The sequence below is a fragment of the Dysidea avara genome, chromosome 1 (genome assembly GCF_963678975.1).
Source record: "Dysidea avara chromosome 1, odDysAvar1.4, whole genome shotgun sequence".
Classification (NCBI taxonomy): domain Eukaryota; kingdom Metazoa; phylum Porifera; class Demospongiae; order Dictyoceratida; family Dysideidae; genus Dysidea; species Dysidea avara.
This window is the reverse complement of record NC_089272.1, coordinates 46,900,514-46,921,017: the sequence shown is the minus strand read 5'-3', so window position 1 is coordinate 46,921,017 and position 20,504 is coordinate 46,900,514. Positions and strand designations below refer to the sequence as shown.

The 20,504-nt window shown below is 35.8% G+C and overlaps 2 protein-coding genes and 1 long non-coding RNA gene across 9 annotated transcripts; 2 read left to right on the top strand and 1 right to left on the bottom strand.

Moving 5' to 3' along the window:
* Positions 1–9,835: 9,835 nt before the first annotated feature.
* On the bottom strand, positions 9,836–19,665 carry LOC136265934 (uncharacterized). 3 transcript variants are annotated; one of them, XM_066060894.1, is made up of 8 exons: positions 19,026–19,665; positions 18,875–18,968; positions 15,478–15,584; positions 14,158–14,493; positions 12,283–12,627; positions 12,078–12,231; positions 10,777–10,871; positions 9,837–10,720 (listed from the first exon to the last, which is right to left on the bottom strand). In XM_066060894.1, the coding sequence occupies exons 3-8, from the start codon at positions 15,526–15,528 to the stop codon at positions 10,406–10,408; spliced, it is 1,296 nt and encodes a 431-aa protein (XP_065916966.1). In that variant the 5' UTR covers positions 15,529–15,584; positions 18,875–18,968; positions 19,026–19,665; the 3' UTR covers positions 9,837–10,405. The 3 variants fall into 3 exon arrangements, with proteins under 3 accessions (XP_065916957.1, XP_065916966.1, XP_065916959.1); XM_066060885.1 differs by lacking the exons at positions 18,875–18,968; positions 19,026–19,665 and adding an exon at positions 15,930–16,249 and having other exon boundaries at positions 9,836–10,720; XM_066060887.1 differs by having other exon boundaries at positions 18,875–19,665.
* Positions 14,107–14,585, top strand: LOC136265958 (uncharacterized). Its single transcript, XR_010705839.1, has 2 exons — positions 14,107–14,278; positions 14,333–14,585. It is a non-coding gene; the product is annotated as an uncharacterized lncRNA (long non-coding RNA).
* LOC136265910 (uncharacterized) lies at positions 16,220–20,122 on the top strand. 5 transcript variants are annotated; one of them, XR_010705801.1, is made up of 5 exons: positions 16,220–16,599; positions 16,998–17,323; positions 17,471–18,254; positions 19,643–19,766; positions 19,812–20,122. XR_010705801.1 is itself a non-coding variant. In XM_066060875.1 (4 exons), the coding sequence occupies exons 1-4, from the start codon at positions 16,272–16,274 to the stop codon at positions 19,708–19,710; spliced, it is 1,506 nt and encodes a 501-aa protein (XP_065916947.1). In that variant the 5' UTR covers positions 16,220–16,271; the 3' UTR covers positions 19,711–20,122. The 5 variants fall into 5 exon arrangements, 2 of the variants coding, with proteins under 2 accessions (XP_065916947.1, XP_065916933.1); XR_010705797.1 differs by having other exon boundaries at positions 17,471–19,766; XR_010705800.1 differs by having other exon boundaries at positions 17,471–19,901; positions 19,952–20,122.
* Positions 20,123–20,504: the final 382 nt, after the last annotated feature.

Genomic DNA, 20,504 nt, shown 5'->3' with positions numbered 1-20,504 from the left:
AACCAGCGCGGGAAGAAATCCAAAAGAAACAGTACTTGCCCAATATGCGATGAAGTAATTAAAGAAGCTACAAAGTACAGGAAAGGTGATGATGCAATCTATTGTGAAGGCTACTGTGACGCTTGGGTACATCGTAGATGCACTGGGTTATCAGCAACGAACTTCGCGACATTAAGAGATGCTGGCGAAGAACACACGTTCTTTTGTCTATAGCTACTGTGAGATCCAAGCGCAGAAGGCAGAAATAGACAGCTTAATGTCGACCATTACTATACACTTCAAACTTCTCTAAATGATCTTAAACGCAAACTAGACCTTGTTAATCAACCACAGCAGACTTCTACTCAAATTGTTCGTGCTCCAGTTGTTGACAAAGTTTCAACACTGTCTATCAAAATGCCACCAACATTGATAGGAAATTCAACATCGTTGTGTATGGTGTAGCAGAAAATCCCCAAAATATCATGAACTCATATTTTTATCGTTTACCAAGATTATGGAACTCTTTACCAATAATTGACCTATCTCAATCACTAGATGTAATCAAACCAAAGTTGAAAGCATTTTTATGGAATCATTTTTTAGCTAACTTTGATAATACCCCCTGTACTTTTCATTACCTGTGTCCTTGTACCCGCTGCTCCAAGACTCCTGCACCAACCAACTATAATTATTTGTAACTATTATATAAATGTATGCATGTATAGTTTTTGTAGTTAAGTAGTTAGTGCTCTAGGCTACCAGTGCAGGACACTGGTAGTCCTTCAGAATTGTATGTCTCTGTAATCACTATAGCCTCTACTGTATGTAATTCCAATTCTGTAAAGCAATTATTAAATTAAATTAAATTAAATTAAATACCAACAGACAACTCCGAATCAAAAAGGACATGGAAAACGTGATGGAGGCTCTGTCTGCAACTGATATTGACATTGAACCTAGTGATATAAAAGATTTGTATCGTCTCGGCAAGTATGACCAAAAGAATGAGCGTCCCAGACCCTTCTGGTGAAGTTCCTTCGTTCAAACACAGCAATTGACATCCTAAGTTCTAAGTCTAAGCTTGAAGCTCCAATCTACATAAAACCTGATCTAACTCCCCAGGAGCGTCAAAAGGAACGCTTATTATTGAAGGAAAGGAGATCCCTAATTGCAATGGTACCGAATGGAGATACATCAAAATAAGAAATGATTCCTTATACCTCAACAACAAGCTTCACTGCAAAGTGAGTACAGATGGTAACAAATTAGAGTATGTAACTGTATCAGCACAGCCACTTAATAATACCTCTGCCACAAGCATGGAGTCATCCTGACTCCCTGTTTCCACTATAACTAACTCAAATCCTGACTCAAATTCACAGGTTTTTAATAACTCTACTAATAACCCAAACTCAAATAATGTATTAAGTGATTTGAAACTGTCTATTGTAAATTTCTGTAGTGTTACTAACAAACGAACTCAACTTGAAGTTTTTCTGGTTACCTATGCAATTGACATCATTATAGGGACAGAATCACATTTGAATGAATCTATTCTAAACTCTGAGGTTTTCCCAAATAATTATCAAACATACAGAAAAGACAGAAACACTTCTGGTGGTGGTGTGTTTATTTCCATAAAGAGCTCTATACCATGTACACAAATTAATGACAATTCAACTATTGAAATAGTGCGGGCTCACGTTCATCTTGACAAGAACAATGACTTTATCGTTGGCTCCTTTTACTGTCCTCCTCACTCAAGTGATACAATACTTGACAACTTGCAGTCTTCCATAGACACGATTAAGCAAAAGTATCCCCACACTCAAATCATTCTTGGAGGTGACTTTAATTGTCCAGGTATTGACTGGGAAACAGTACACTAATAAATTCCTATGTATCATGTCACTTTTGTGAAAAACTTATTGACTTATCACACAGCTACCAACTGTCTCAGTTAGTCACCTTCCCTACAAGAGCTCAAAATGTTTTAGACTTATTGTTTACTACTAATCCTAATTCTGTGATATCATGTGAACCACTTCCGGGCTTGAGTGACCACGACGCTGTTTTAGTATCCATCAAGATTCCTAAACGTGTAATCAAACAACATCCCAGAACTGTTTACCTTTACAAGCTAGCTGACCGGGAAAAAATAAGACAGGAATTATCAGACTTGTCACATGATTACTTTGAAATAAATCAAGCATCACCCCAAAGCTTAGATGAAAATTGGTCCTTCTTCTTACAAAATTTACAAGAAATAATAAACACTCATACTCCTACCAAGAAATTAAGTACAAGAATTCACCTTCCCTGGCTGTCTTCTGCTTTAAAACGACTCATACGTAAAAAGCAAAGAGTTTATAGAAGAGCAAAGCGTTATTGTCGAGATAGTGACTGGAATGAATATAAATCATTGCAAAAAGAAATAGATCATAAACTAAAGTACCAACACAAATCCTACCTGACAAACCTAACTTCATCACCAGACAGTAACAAAAAGTCTTTATGGCACTACATCAAGTCATGAAAACAAGAAAACAATGGTATTAGTACATTAATAAATCCTATAAATGGTCATATCATAACCAATCCTGTGGAAAAAGCAGACACCCTCAATCAACACTTTCAGTCTGTCTTTACATCCGAAGATAATAGTAACATTCCTGACAAAGGTCCATCCTTATTTCCATCTTTACCTACATTTGAGATTACCGAACAAGGAGTCTACAACTTGTTAAGTACCTGTGACACATCCAAATCCCCAGGACCTGACTCCTTGCATCCGTATGTACTGAAGGCCACAGCTGCCGAATTATCTCCCATTCTAACTCATATTTTCAAACAATCACTAGAATCTGGTGAAGTTCCATTACAATGGAAGCATGCCTATGTCACCCCAATATTTAAAAAAGGTTCCAAAGCTCACCCAGGCAACTACCATCCTATCTCACTCACCTCAGTAGTTTGTAAAACAATGGAGCATATCATCGTGAGTCAAATTATGAAGCATTTGGAGGACCACAATATTCTTTCAGACAACCAGTTTGGATTTAGATCAAAACATTCCTGTGAAACTCAACTACTCATTACTGTTAATAAATGAACTCAACAAATTCTCTAGTTCTCTAGTGACATTTTTACACCTCTTCATTAGAGGTGAGACAGTTAATCATGAATAATTGAAAGTTTTTGCAAAGGGAATAGAAGAACACCTATTATATGTCAATAATTCAGGAATGATGTGTAGTGAACAAATATTCTGGATTATTTGGGTATAACTGGTGCAAAGTAGCTATAACTAGTGCAAAGTATAATTTGACTTCTACTAAAGAAGTGCAAACCTAAAAAAAGATGAAATTTAGATACTCTAATAAAGCAGTCACTTATAAGCAGTCAACTTTTGATCTCATTTTTTTGCTAATGTGCTTACGTATGTTTAGCACTAGATGAATTTTGAACAATTTTCATTTTAAAATTACAGTAATTGGAATTAGCTCTCCCCTAAAAGGGAAATTTCCTTTTCACATAAACAATTGGCAACAGTAAATTTACTCTGATCATCAAGAGCAATTTTATGCACCAGATAGACATGCATTAAAATTGATACACAATCTTTGAAAATTATAGGATCCACTGTTACCTAAGTGTTAATCCAATGAAAATTTGCTTTCCAGTGACAGAATGATTGCATATCACGCATCTTTAAATAATCCAAATATTGCCATTGTTGATGGAGTGATTCTTATCCAGATGACAAAAATAAACAAGGACATTTGGAACAGAAATAAAATATCTAGCCAACATGTTATTTAATGACAGGCTTACAAGAAACTGCTCCATGCTAAAATGCTAGTGCTATTGCAACAATTTACCTTGCATAGTTGTGTGGTACAGATGAAGATTTAAACATACAAGTAGAATGAAAAATGAAAATTGTGAAGTTGGATTAGGGATCAAAAAGTAGGGATTTGCTATACAGAAAGAAGAGAGGTTGCCTATACATTTGCATAATTACACTAGTGGACATTTAATCCCTATACTTCATTCAGTCTATAACCATGACTGAATTAGGGATTAAATGTCCACTGCAGCATATATGCAACCTCTCTTTTTCACTGCTGTATTAGACTGAAGTATAACGATTAAATGTAGGACTGTTGTTGTAACATAATTATGGCTGGTGAACCTGAACATATACTGCATCAAAAGGAAGAAGGGCACCTGACAAAATATATGTCTGGTTGCATGCCCCAACTATCAATTATGAAGCAAAAATGGAGGTAGCCATTACACTTCATGTTAAACTATGCCTTTTCCATTACACAGCATTGCAAACAAAGAACAGCATGAGAAGTGTCTCAACTATCAATCATATTACTATGGAAAATACTGGTGATAAGCTTACACAACCACAGTTAAGCTGCATCACGCTATATAGTGAATTGATACCTTGCATTGTCAGCAAAGAGAACTGGAACACAAAGACAAAGGAAAGCCCATGATGTATGTATTGTACATGCAGTAGGCAAAATTAAGTCCATATGTCAAGTTATACTTGGCTGTCAGTCAGTCAGCCAGTGTAAAATTCTGTTAAATAGAAAATTTTTAAAATGCTATAGAAAGAGTTTGGGGTTAGTCTGAAGAAATTTTTTACTTTGGCTGTGCCTAACCAATGTTGCTAAGCTCTCATGAAGGAATATTGAGACTGGTTTTAGAGTGATACTTTGAACTGGAAAGCTCCTGCATGATCCCTAATATATAGTACTATCGTACTGTATAATGCATCGAAAATGACAACAGTAACAGTGCTGATGATTGTTAGGCTCATATCTTTGAATTAACTGTATTATATTTTAATACATATACAAATATGTATGTAGATACATAGCTGTGATGTTTTTATATGTAGCTATACCCTACACCTCAATGTTAATAATTCACTTTGTTTCATGCGATTATCATCTGCCAAATTAAGTTTCTTAGCACTTTAGAGGTTATCAATGGATTCTATATGTGTGTGAGAGCATACAGTAGAAATAGTGTTTGTTGCAAATAAGAGGTTGACATAATATATATGGAGAAATTTGCACCATGTGTACTGTTGTTTTCAAACTGCTAACATGTAGGTATCTGTATAAATGTAAGCATTGATTTTCACTGATCTGCATGCTTTCAGCTTTCTAATAATAATTATGTAGGCTCATAAATTTTGAGCAAAATTATCTTTGACATAATTAACTGTGTCAATGCATGCCACCAACTGGTGCAATAGTACTCTCAGATCTAGTCAGGGTGAAATCATAGCTACCAATTGCTAATTTTCAAAGTTACCTTTTAAAGGAGCATTTTTATGCAAATTACAATTTTCTTTCAAACCTAGTATTAGCTAATCTCCTAAATTTATGCCTAACATAAGCACACTAGCTAGGATTTCCATAAAAGTGACTGCTACATTAGAAATATGGACTCAAAATTGACTGCTTTTTTGGAATATGTGACTGCTCTATTAGAGTAACTCAATCTTTTGTGCTGTTTTTAGGCTTGAACTGTTTCAGTGAAATCCAAACTTATACTTTGCACCAGTTATACATACATCTCATCCATTTAATCTATTCTTTTTGCTAAAAATTATAGTGAGTTATTGCAGCATAATGGATGCTCTTCTATTCTGTTTGTAAAGCATTCTAACTATTCATGATTAACTATGATCTCTAATGAATAGGGATGTGAAAATGTCACCAGAGAATCTGTTGAGTTCCTTTTTGAGAATCCGTTGAGTTCCTTTAATGAACCTTTATGTTAAATTAAAATTGATATACCAGGAATTTTTACTTTATTAGCTACCATTTTGAAATTTAAAAATGCTGACCTTGCAGAATCTTTACAAATGTAAACATTGATTTTCAGATTCCTCATGCTCTAAGCTTTCCAAAAATGTATAGGTTTGCTAACCCCCATATAATTTGAACAAAAGTACATAGTGAACCTGACTATACAGTCTTATGAATAATTTTACATTTGACAAAATACTTTTCATTGTGGGTTTGAGTTTTATTGGGTCACACATGCAGCCACATGCCAACTATTACCAGGCATAGCAAAGCTCAGCATCAATCATTAAATATTTTTGTGTTATCCAACATGTCTGATGCATTATTGGAAGACAATAAAATGTTGATGGAAACTCTGAAGATTACTAAAAAGTTTAAGATAAAGTTAGCGTTGAGTCAGAATGCTAGTGAATGTCTGGACAATGAAATAGTATTGTCTCTCCAGGGCTGCAGTGAGACTGGTTAATATCACACCAGAGAATATTTCAAAAGATAGAGATTCTCTAATAGAAAAGTCAAACTTTCTAACAGAACAGTCATTGAATGCAACAGAGATAATGAGAATCCTTGAAGTGTTTGTTCCCAGGAGGCTAATATTATGTTCATGGCATGGTGCTACATTTAAGTTACATATTATGAACAATTGCTGTACTTTGAATGCAAATCGCTACAATTCATGTTTAACAGGAAATGTCAGAAACAATGCATAATATACAAATACAGTATTTGCATACAAACTAATAAGGTAATATTTAGTATTAGGCAATAAAATGCTGATATAAAATAGCTTCAGGGGGGCTAGATATTGCTCTAATATGCCTAATAACTTTGGAAACATTCCATTTTCAAACCATTTCCATTATTGGCATTTTGAAGTTGATATAACTCTTCTTTGTTCACATTTAATTTATTACTAGAATATTTCTGCACAAAGAAAAAATAACATAAAATGAAAGCATAATACATTTCTGAAAAACATAAAATCAAGCATAATATAGGCAGAAAATTGAGGGAAAAGCATAATAGCAAATTTTGAAGTGTAATAGATTCTCGCAAGCATACATGCATGTATGTAAGTTGTGTAACAAGTGTGCTTCTAGTATATAGTGCACCAAGGCATGTACTACTTGAGTAAACTGTGATTTTTACATTTTGTGTTGCAACAATGTAATCAATTAAGCTTGTCATCTAGAAATTTTACCATACAAGTACCTCAAGTAACTCTTCTACTCTCTGAAGTGTTGGTTGCTATGGAAACTTGTTTTAATTGGACGCTAATTGGATTTTACTACATTTTGGATTTTTTGTATCTACTTTTTGGTATTACTTCAAATCTTCAAAATCTTGATATCCATGGGTAACTAATCAAAACCTCAACACATCTATCAGAGCAAATTGTAAAATTTGTCTACAATAAGTGCTTTGTAAGAGAAAACATCTATTTTAGGCAATTTCGTAAAAAAATTTAATCTCCTCCCACTGATTATTGCTAATAAAAATTTTATTGATACCAATGTGTGCATAATGGGTAGGGCTAAATTTCTTACAAAGCAGATTTTGAAATATCTGTTGATAGTTGGAAGCAGAAATAAAAAAATGAAAAACCACTTAAAATATCCCAAAATCTAATTAATGCACACCAGCAATCTGTAAATTTGAAGAGTTGTAATTAATTTTTGGTAGGGTAATTATGCGTGATACTTGCCCACTTCAACCAGCAGTAGCAAAAATTCATAACTATAAACAGGTTTGTTTATAGAATATCGTAAAAACCTTGATGTCCTATACAAATGTATGGGCGACTCACAGAGCCACTATTAGGAAGCCTTAGAAATTAATTAAATTTATATAGTGAGTTTTAGGGTACATTTTAATTATATTCATCTATGTTTGGTGCATATACTGACAATTATGCAAAAAATGTGGTAAATTTTCATTTACTCAAGTAGCTACATGCCTTGGTGCACTATAATAGGTGCACCAAGACCAAAGTGTCCTACAGGTTTTTGGTGCTTGTGCTATAAATATAAAGCCTTAGCAAATTAAAGCAATATATATAATAGAGCATGAAGCAATATAAATTAATACAACAATGCGTAATTACTGCAAAATAATACAAAAATTTTTGAAAACAGCTAAATATCATTTAAAATCAGGTACTTGCAGAAGAAAACAAAAGCCAGCTTCAAAGTAAGTTGTCGCAGGCTGGTTTTGGTGCTTGCATAATATATGCAAAAAGACATGATATCTAATTCAAGTTGTGAAAAAGGGGTGCAGCTATTCAAAAAATAGGTTAGTGTGGAAATAAAGGTGGCAGCCAAGTATAATTTGTAATAATATTACCGCAGCCATTCTTTTGCCTATTTTGGCTGTTTTATTTTATCAAACACACTAGTTGTGTGAAGGTACGTATGTTGGTTACACTTATTGGTAAGTTGCACACCTTCGATAGTATATGGTATGTACATGTTCTTGTTTACACTTAATACAGTACCCTCTCCCATTGTGAATGTCACTGCCTCTCACACTCAGATAGTTGGTCAATCACTACCACTGGAGTGTAGTGTGACTACTGTGAGAGGTATCACCAGTAGAGTGGATATTATATGGAGTAGTGATGGTACAGTCACCAGTAGAGTGGATATTATATGGAGTAGTGATGGTACAGAATTTGAGATGATGGAGGGAATCAATGTTAGCTCCACAATAGACAACTCATTAGTGTACACAGACACTTACAAAATCTCACAAATGAGGCCAACTGATGATGGTAGAGATTACCAGTGTGTGGTGGTGATCAACACTAGTCCACCAGTATTGGCTATTGATGGTGTTACACTGAATGTGATGGGTTGGTGTGTGTTGTTCAATGTTCCTTTGCTATGTATACATTTCCTCCACAGTTCCTCCTCCTACAGTTACCATATCACCATCTGATCCAATACAAGGAGCTATGGTGGGTGATCCGCAAATGATCCAGTGTATAGTGAGTACAGTTAGTGGAGTGGAGTCCAGTTCAGTAATGATCAGTTGGATGGGACTTGGAAGAAACACTGTTACAAATGATAGTAGAGTGACCAACCAGTGACACTGGTAATAATTACAGTAGTGGTCTTCAGTTTGTGTACATGATGGAAGGAGATAATGGTACATACATGTGTAATGTATCAACACTAACTACAATTGAGTCAGAGTCAGTTATGCTAGCAATACTTACTGGTAAGTTGAATATCTTTTGAGAGTATATGTTCATGCTCTTGCTTAATACAGTACCCTTTCCCAATGTGACTGTCACTACCCCCCAACACTTAGATAGTTGGTCAGTCAGTAAAACTGGAGTGTAGTGTGACTACTGTGAGAGGCATCACCAGTAGAGTGGATATTATATGGAGTATTGGCGGTAGAGGACTTGATGAAATGAGGGCTGTCTCTCCAACTGATGACCCAGCGGTATACACAGTCACACATACTATCCCACAATTAAACACAACTGATGATCATACAGAATACTATTGTGAGGTGTTCATTAGTTGTTTTCCATCAATAAGTGCTTTTGATGTTGTTACACTGGATTTGATGGGTTAGTAATTTTGTAACTGTAATTATCATAATTGTGTTTCTTTTCTTAGTCCCACCGTTTAACATTACCATATCACCAATTGATACCATACGATCAGCAATGGTGGGTGATTCCCTAAACGTAAATTGTACAGTGAGTACAGTTAGTGGAGTCCAATTCAGTAATGATCAGTTGGATGGGACCTGGAGGAGACTACTACAAAATTTAATGATAATAGAGTGACCATCAACCCAACCAGCAGTAGTGGTAACTACACTGTAAAAACTGAAAGGTAGATTTAACCCAAAAAAATGGGTAGTTTTACCAGAAACTCAGGTAACCAAAATTTTAGGTAGAAGCAACCATTTATTTTAAAGGTTATAGGAACCATCTATGTGAAGAGGTAACTTTAACCTAAGGTTGGTAACATCAACCAAGATCCAAAATGTTATAACAACTTTGTGTGGGTTGAAAGTACCTCCATCAAGGTAGGTAATAATAACCACCAGGTGTTGCTTTAACTATAGCAGGAATTAAAGTAACCACTTCAGTATTAGGTTAAAAAGCCTGCAGTTAGTGGTGGTGTTAACCACAATACCAGTGGTTAGTTACTACTTACAGAATGAACTATTTACCTTCCTTATAATTAGCTATGATAACCATCCAGAAAGTTACTTATACCATATGGTTGGTAATAATGACTGTTACAAGTGGTTGTGTTGTTGTTGTTTGTACCTAGATGATAACCTGCCTCACCACTGTTTGCTTTCTGTGAATTGGTAGCATATTATAAATCCTTTAGTATTTATCACACATAGTATACAAGTCACAAATCGTCATCAAGGATTAAACAACAGTCTTGTAATTGTTTACATAGTGACAACATAATATTATCTCTTAGTAACAGTAATCATGAACAAATATATAGACTTTTACAACATGGCATATACGTAACATAACTAGTACAGCCTGTAAAGATGTTATATATGGGTACAGTCTTGTTTGTCAATAGATATATTTATGTTCACAGGTTACGTTTAATATCTGACGTGACTGCCAAATATGATGCACTGTGGTCAGTACTATCAGGATAGGAGAAGATATAATCCTGAAGAAACCACATAAAGCTTTTGGTTTGGGTTGAGTACTCAAGGTAAAATGAATAGTATGCTGAAAACGTAAGAAAGATGGCATCTGGCAATGTTGAACACTGACAGAGAGTCATGTTTTCCACAAAAACAAAAAATTGGTCACCTGGACCTACACCAAGGTACCCTCCTATTCGTGGTGCTGCATATGATGTCTGTGACTTTGCTGCATCCTCTACTCTTGTGGATATCTACACAAGAAACAATAAATATCATAGTTGCAGTTTCATTATTCATAGAACCATACTTGATACTCCGTGTAAACAAATTTGATCGTCTCTTTGGCATTTTTCGGAGCTAACAACTCCACTAGTATGCTCAGAGCTAAAATATCATCACCATCTGAAAGTAGAAATAAAAATACATTAATGACAATGGTCATGTGCTTTAGAACATGGCATGCATAGTGTGCTTTGACCATTGGAAGACAAAGAGATCTTACCAGAGGAGGGTGGACACGATATAAGCGCTATTGAAAATTATTACCGTTAATTGAATATTTCTAATACCAAGACTAAAATGAAGTGATAAAACCTGTTTAGCAACAGCCACACTAATTTATCTTGTGCTTCTTGTGACAAACGGAAGAAAATGAGTACAAAGATGTCCTATTTCCTGCTTGATTCTCCATGAGGACACGCTAGCGGCGTCCGCTTTCCTTTCTTTAATTCCATGGGAGCGAGCATAGGAGGCATATTGTATATCATAATACCTTCTTCAACGATTGTTGGGCTCGAATAGAAGCTTATAAGGTGTCGCTAGAGTGCAACGCATCGATTCCACCGACAAACTTACTGCACACGTGATCTTCTATAAATTCAAGGGCGATTTACGTGTTGGGAATAGTGGGGAAGAGTGGGGAAGACCGGCTAAATATACTAAACGTGAAGCACACTTTCGAATGGTACCCATTTAAACTTTGCTGAAGGCTTGGTTATACTTTTAATACAAATGTATGCACTCACGTGCGCTTGTCCACCCTCCTCTGAGATCTTACAATCCACAAAGAGACCTACTAGCTGGCCATAAAAATAGTTTGACACCTTCTGAGTAATTTTATTTAGACTTCAAACACATTCACTGTATACTATTTGCAAATTGTGTTTTAAACCTCATGTACCAAGTACCTATTAAAACTCTGTAAAACAACATGACTTCAACAAGAAATGAGACTTTGAATTGTACCAACAGATAGTGATGCACCGATTAATCGGTAAAGCATCAGAAATCGATTTATCGGCCAAATTTTGGAAATATCGGTAATTATTAGTAGATGTTTTGGCAGATTAATTTTGCTGACCCTAACAACATTATATTTAAGAAATCAAGACAGAAATTAAGGAAATATATTGCAATATTGCATAAAACATGTAGAAATTGAGTAAATATAAACATCGGATCGGTTATCGGTATCGGCCAGTATGTAATTCAAGTATCAGATAATCGGTTAAATCTCTTATTGGTGGATCACTACCAACAGACATGGTCATAAGATATTACTTTAAATACAGACTTCTATGATATGCAATAATAGCAGTCACACTGTACCTTCTTCACGAGCAGTCTTCAGCACTTCTTTGATGTTCTTCTTAGAGCTTTTTTTGCCCAATGCAATGATAGCTGGAACATATCGAGCCCATTCCCTCAGAAAAGAATCTTTTACATTTGCTCTCCCTGTTATCATAGCTAATTCTTGCTCCAACTGTATACAATAACAACATAAACATTTAACAATATTACTGTATATGCTTACAATTGCTGGAAATTTGAGGCATGGATATTCAGTAATGATAGACTTAACACTGGTGGCATCTTTCCGTACATAAACCCATCGATTCTGAAAAGTGGTTTTCATTAATGGAAGCAATACCCGGTCACGAGTACGATTTTTCATTTCTTCCACCATAGCCTTGTTGTGTTCTTCAAAAGTCTCCAAATCCACAATAGGTGAGTTCTGAGTTAGTGGGTACCTTCTTTGAAGTTTGTCCTTGTTATTACTTCTTTTTGGAGCAGGTGATTGATCAATGGAAGCTCCTCTCTTTCTGTCCAGTTTGATTAAATTTCGGATTCTTTCAATCATTTTGTCCACCCATGAAGTCTGCAGCAATAAAACTTTCACATAAGAGCAAATTCATACATCATACAAATACAAGAAGTATATATAATATAATTTTAAAAGATGCCATCAAATTTCAGAAAATTGTCAAAATAAGCATGAGATATGCTAAAGATTTAACTGTACATGGCCGAAGTACCAAGTTCTTACTATTAAAATTGTGTTTCTAGTAGGGGTGTACTGATACACCGATATCATATCGGTTGCTGGTACGGAGACTTTTGTCAATATCGGTAGGGATCAATATTACTGCCAAAACCGATACGATATACCGATATACAGTACAACTGGGCTGTCTTACAGACAGTGTGCACTGACTATGCAATGTAATACAGCTAACAAGACTGGGAAACAGAGACTTTCTTGCTTATTGCAAAACACTTTGCTACGAGAAGCCATCTAAGTGCACACACATGGCTACTGTTTTATTGTTATAACGTTTACCAATCATACAATCAACAATCAAATTAGTGAGTTTTAAAAGCAACCATGGAATGAACCAGAGAATACAACCTAGAACAACCAGCCATTAAAATGGAGAGTAATCTTAGCAGGAGTATCCATTAAAATATTTGTTGTCTGGGCCACATAATAGAGGCCACACCACCATAGGCAACGAAGCATTGCCAGTGATCTTACAGTGGTTATAAGTGCATAAATATAGTTTAATTTGACATCTCCATTTGGTTTCTAAATTTATATCGGTATATCAGATCAGTATCGGTGTTTAGATTCAACATATCGGAATATATCGGATTGGTTCAAAATTTCTGTATCAGTTGGCTAATTGCCACGTAAGAAGCCATACCATGCTCTATGCATTTTACTCTCCAATGTTGCAAGAAGCAACCAATCCACTGTAGCGTAAATCTGCAGTACATGTATACAGTCCACAGTACTTGTATTCTTGCTTATTATTTTAGCTCCAATATTCGGTATAGCTGTTCTTCCATACAAAAACGTACACAAACTAATTACAAAAAACGAAATACAAGTACAAATATAGTGGATGGAAACTTGGAGGACAAAACATCATCATCTAGTAATCATTCCACCAGTGTTCAGCTGAATATAACCATGTGGCAAATGCTATGCATTGCTAGAAAATACCAGAATTTAATGCACTATAGCAACTTAGATTGCACACGTGAAGTTACAAAAATCACTACCATATTGTGTACTTTGCACGGGAGGATCAACGGCGGCAGTTGTACTCCATTGGCCATACAATGACAAAATGTGTGTTGTTTTGTTAATATGGCAGTTATTCCATAGATATGTGGTAAACAACTGTTTTATCTCTGAATGAGTGCATACAATATGCACGAGTATTTATACCCATTGTTCCTCCCATGCAAAACCATCCAAGTATTAATTAAAGCACCACAAATTCGTGCTGTATGGAAAACACAGCACTCAGGATAGGAAAAATTAAAAATAGACAGTTATTGCTATTTAAATGTACAAATTATATACTCTTTAATATGTGTACAATTGCATAACATAACTTACATAGCCATCACCTATATCATCCTTCATATATGGATATTTAAGGATAAGGAGTCTGGCAACCTGCTCACAGTTGCTTCTGGATGGCTTCGAACCCACTTTAGAAATTGCAAGAGTAACCAAGGTTCTAACAATATCATTCCGACTTTCTCGTGTTAGCTCCTTTCTCTTAATACAGGCATCCGTCTCTGGTCTCCAGTGAGAAGGTATTTCAAAACTGCTTGCGGACAGACTTCCTGATGTACACGAAGCAACAGACTGTGTTGAACATGTCGAACCTTGATCACTACATGGAGTTGGACTGTACGTATCAACAGATGACAAAGCAGGAATATCATCCTATATAAAAATCATATTTACAATTACTGCAAACTTTTCATGAACACTACATACATAATATTATGTCAACAATTAAACTTCAAGCAATCAAATACAGCCTCAACTCACAATGTATATACGTAGCTACGTGGGATGCCTAAACACATAAAATTATCATACATGAGTACCGTTTATTGCAAATACAGAGTACGGGTCAGTGCTAATTCTCAAGATCTTGCTAAGTGGTTGTGAAATACATGGTAGTGCAATGATTTTCCTATAAGAGTATTGGACTGCTCTATTAGAACATCTTGAAATCTCCCCTGGTGAAGACGATATTGGTTATAGCTAAAAATTTAACACTGAGAATAGCCATGTATCACCCACTATTACATGTGCTTTGCAAATATTCTAATAAATTAGTGCACATGCAATCTTTTTGATTTATACAAAAATTGTAAGTTAATAGTCTCTCCAGCTTTAGAAGAACCAGATAATTCCTGGTTTAGTATAGGTAAGACATGCAGTGCTAGGATTCTTCAGTGGATAAATAACCCAAAGAATAATCACTGATGCGAGCCGAGGCTGATTATTACATCATTCCTGAGGGAGAATCCTAGCAATGCATGTCTTAGCTGTTTAGACAATGGCCCATGTGACTGAAATCTTAAACTTGTTAGGAATCCAGTATGCAATCTATGTGTCAAAGTTTGTGGCAAGGTGTCTTACCAGAGTAAAAACCCTGCATACCTCAATTAAAGCATTCTCTGCATGCCATTGTCTAGTTGTTGAGAGTCTGTTTCAAGCCTAGCCCATGAGACCAGTCACAGATGCAATAATTAGGTAACTTAAGTATGGCTTTACACTGGAATATAGTTTGTTTCTTTTTTCCGATACTGTAATTAATTTTATGGCTTTCAGTGAATACTTGTACTGTAAAACATTAATAAATAAATTTAAAAATATACCTATAAATAAGACGGCTACTACATACACCTAAAATACCTTTGAAATAAGCCTCAACAGCTTCTTTACAATGCCTATGGCAGGTATCATTTCCTTTAAGTCCTGCTGACTCAACTGTAAGAATTCTTTACCATCAATGTAATTCTCTACAAAAAAAATAAAAAATCACATTGCTGTATAATGCTGTACACATCAACAAGCTACATGTATACTGACAAAGTGGAAGACACTTGCCGTGAAAAATGGCAAGTTGTGTGAACAATTTTTAAAGCTATGTGACAAGACCTGGTACTGTACAATGTTTTTAGGCAATCCAGTCCGTTAATGAGACCTGGAGAGTACAGCCGGGGCACCCAACAGGGCTGCTAGTAAGTTTTGACTAAGCTTAGAACTGCTGTTGTCACTTCAACTAGACAGACATAGTCTGCAGCTACGCCGTTCCTCGCTGTGTGCCAAATGAGTTAACCTTTAGTAGCTAGCTAGTTACGTACCTTTCAGAATTTCACAAAAAGACTCCGGAATGCCTTGGTTTACGTTCAGGTAAAACACAAGTTCGTCAACTGACATACTTTCGTTGAGTTCGTTCGGAATCTCGCTCTGAAGCTGGTCAACGTCAGTGGACGACATCGTCTCGGACATTATTGAGCTACCAACGAGGCCACCAAGCTTGAACAAATCTACCAAACTTGAAAGCACTAAACCAAAAAAGGCGGCAAACACCATATGAGCGCCAAGTTACACCGCCAATTTTTTTAGCTATCACGTGTGCATGGTAGCCTATAGTTACCTGAGAGCGGTGGTGATGATTGTCGTGTTACCGATAGAAACTCCAGATGGCGAGTAGTTCTAGCGCCGGTACCAGCGGGCAATATGCAAGGTTTAAGTGCCTCCTTTGTGTTTTCCAGGCACTTAATATACGACTAGTTTTAAGTCACCTACGACTAGTTCATTCCAGTGATCCACGCTTTTCAGTTGTGTGTGGAATCGGTGGTTGCAGTAATACTTCCAAGTCATATTCAGCTCTCTATCAACATATCTACAAAAAGCATAAAGATTCCGGCATAATTCAGTCTCGAGTTCATAGAGCATCGCAACAGTTGAATTGTTCCGATGAACCTGAGATATCCTCTTTCAATTTTCACGATGACGCTTTCCAACAAGGTTTGTGTATATAGTAGCTATACACTGTATGTCAGTCTCCCATGCAGTAACGGTGGTCTAATATGGTTCCTGCGATAGTGTACACACAATGCACATATATTATAATTTGTGCTTGCTGTACAGTACATTAATTGTGTCAAAGTTAATAGTGGAGTACATATGCATTGCAACTATTGCTTTATACTGTCATAGAGTTATAAAAGTGGGTCGTAAAGATGATCACATCATATAGTTTACTGTTCCAGTAGCTAGTGGATTTAATGATCCCTTGTGGCAAAACCAACTTTTGTGAATACTTAGCAGCACTCATGCAACTTGTGATGCAGTAACTAATCCCAATTGCTTTAATAAAGGCATCACATTCTAATGAATCATTAATTAAATACCATTGTATATAGGAAATGAAGATTTCAATCCAGATCTGGAGCATTTGCTAGGCATTGATGCGATTCGTCAAAAGAAAGCCATCGCCCTTTATTTGTTGAAATTAAAAGAAAACCATCGTTTGTCTCAGACAGCGATCGATGATGTTATGGAAGGGTCAAAGACTGTTTTTTCCCACACAGTGCAAATTCTTCACAGTGGTATTCGTGCTAAGCTTGCTTCACTTGGAATAGATGATACACAAATTGACAGTGTGTTTAAAGACTTAGCCGATCCTTTTGTTGGCTTGGAAACAAGATATAAACAAGAGAAGTGTTGTGTAGAAGATCTTGGCTTAGTGGTAAGTTTGAACTAGTACATAATACTCTGTTGAAGCAGTAACTAAGATTACTATGGTAAATGCATTAGTATTTTGGTAAATTCACTTATAAACATAAAGTTTTAAGGACGGTGAATGAACGTACACCAATCTGTTATTTTACTATAGGAACCAGAGGAGATTTTAGTTGGTGAACCTTTTTATGCTGCAAGGTTTTCAGGAACTAAGAGATCGCTAGTAGAACAATGCGACTCTTTTCAATATATTCCTATTTTTAAGACGCTTGAAAGACTACTGGGAGATTCCAGTCTGTTGGAATTCATTGATAATCCTCACAGGAGATCAGATGATAAACTTGAAGATTTTTGTGATGGAGAATTAGCTTGCAATCACCCATTATTTTCAAATGATCCACTTGCACTTCAAGTAATTGCCTACTTTTATGAGCTTGAAGTTTGTAACCCCCTAGGCACACATACCAAGAAACATAAATTAGGCATCATTTTATTCACTCTCGGTAACATTCCACCTAAATTTCGATCTACATTAAGGAGCATTAATTTAGTTGCTTGTGCAACACATCCTGTAATTCAGAAATATGGTATTGACACTATTCTTGAACCATTTATAAAAGATTTGAATACGTTAACTACGCATGGTATTAATGTTAACATCAGTGGCCATCAGCGCAACTTTAAAGGAGGTTTAATGTGTTTTCTGGCTGATAATCTAGCTAGTAATCTTTTGGGAGGATTCAAGGAGTCTTTTTCTTTTTCACATAGATTTTGTCGTACTTGTATGGTCAAAACTACATCATATAAGGACAAGTTTTTGTCAAGTGATTTTTGTCAACGAACTGCTGAAATACACAAGAGACAATGTGATGAGTTGGATGCAGCTGAAGGAGATCTAAAAGATCATTACTCTAAAACATACGGAATCAATCGTTGTAGTAAGTTGATGTGTGCAATAAATTTTTCCATGTTTGATGGTGGTTTACCACATGATGCTATGCATGATATCCTAGAAGGTGTTGCTCAACTTGAGGTCAAGCTACTGGTTAAACATTGTGTGAATGAGAAATATATTACTGTAGCTGAATATAATCACCGTATTAAGAATTTTGATTATGGCAAAAATGAGATGGACAGGCCAGGAATAATAACTAGAGAATTGCTGGGGTCTAATGATAAAAAATTTCATTTATCGGCTGCCCAAACATTACTTCTTTGTCAAATTATCCCTTTGATAATGGGAGATTGTGTTCCTGAAGGCGATGAACACTGGCAGTGTTTTCTTTTACTGCTAAAAATTTTTGATATTGTGTTTTCTCCTGTTGTACCCAAGGGATATTGTGCTGTCCTAAAACTACTGATTGCGGAGCATCATTCTCTTTTCAAGTCATTACATTCAAGTTCAATGATTACACCCAAGTTTCATTTTCTTGTTCATTATCCTGACCAAATTGTTGCACTCGGACCAATGACCAGGTATTGGACTATGCGGCATGAAGCTAAACTTAGCTTGTTTAAAAAGGCTTCTCATTTGGGGAACTTTAAGAATATTGCTTACACATTAGCAAGTCGACATCAGCGATGGATGTGTTATCAGTTGGCTTCTGATAACATGCTTCAGTCTTGCTTTGAGTGTGGTCCGGGCAGTAGCCCTAGTACAATTGGACAACAGCCATACCAACTAGGAAGCATCATCCAGCGAGCCATACCTTCAATAAGCAACGATGCCACTGTTTTCCATCCTAAGTGGGTTAAGAAAAACAGTATAAACTATTGCAATAACAATTGCTATGTTATAATAGGGACAGATGGAACTGATCCCTTGTTTGGTCATTTAATTGATGTCTACGTTGTTGGGGGTGATTTGTTACTGCTACATGTGTACCATTGTCAGACTATTTACTTTGACGATCATTTTCATTCTTATGTCATCAGTGACACCACAAATATGTCGATTGTGTGTCTTCAAGATCTTTTAAGTCCTTTTGTACTTCATGGGCACAAACTCTTTGATGGAAGATCTGAAACTTACATAACCATGAAACATTTGATTTTTAGTTAACCTAACTATCATATGAACATAACTTTTAATTTGGTTATTTTGACATTTTTGTAGTTTGTTTTAACCTATTTACACAGTCAAATGTACCTAAGTTATAAGAAGGATAAACAACCAATCTGTTTGAAAGTTATTTCTACTAAGTATGGGTTGAAATTACTCAAATAGTTAAATATATCCAACAAAGTAGATTTAACTCACTTAATGTTGCATTAACCATATATTATCTAGGTAGTTTTTACCATTGTGGTTATTTCTACCTTGCAGTTTTTACAGTGTATTATATCCAGTTTACCTACCTGATGGAGAAAGATAATGGAATTATATACATGTAATGTGGTGATACTAGGAGCTAATGGAACGGAGTCATTTGTACTGGGAAAACTTGCTAGTGAGTAATTATACATGTATGTGTATTTGCTTATACAGAAAATAGCACCCATTCCCAGTATGACTGCCACTGCTCCCAGTACTCAATTGATTAATCAGTCACTAACACTGGACTGCATTGTGACTACTGTGAGAGGTATGAAGTAGTGATGGCAGAGAACTTGATCAATGTTAGCTCCACAACAGAGAACTCAGTATCGTATACAGACACTTACACTATCTCACTATTGAGCACAACTGATGATGGTAGAGAGTACCAGTGTGAGGTGGTGATCAACAGTAGTCCACCAGTAATGACCGATGATAGTGTTACACTGAATGTAATGAGTTGGTTGTTTTATGTTGATGACATATCATTTAATATCAATGCTAATTTAATCATTATGATAGTTTAATTGAGAGGTTGTTGCTATTTGAGTGCTGTGCTATAGTCTTATGCACTTTTGGACTTTTGTGTGTGTTTAAAGCACAATGCATGCTACTTCAGTGCATATGGTAGGAAGGCAGGAGACTTTACCATTATCTGTATAGCAAAGTGTGTTGTTTGTCAAGTCTTTAGTGTATTCCCTCCCCTTGCTCAGGTACAGGGTACAGTGATTTCATATGGTGATGATGGAATTCACATGTTTACTAATTCCACTCATTCACATATTAGTACTTTGGGTAAATACAGACTCCCTCGGGTTACTTACATATCTCTGGTATTATTTAACCCCCTCATCAACATATTTGTAGAGGC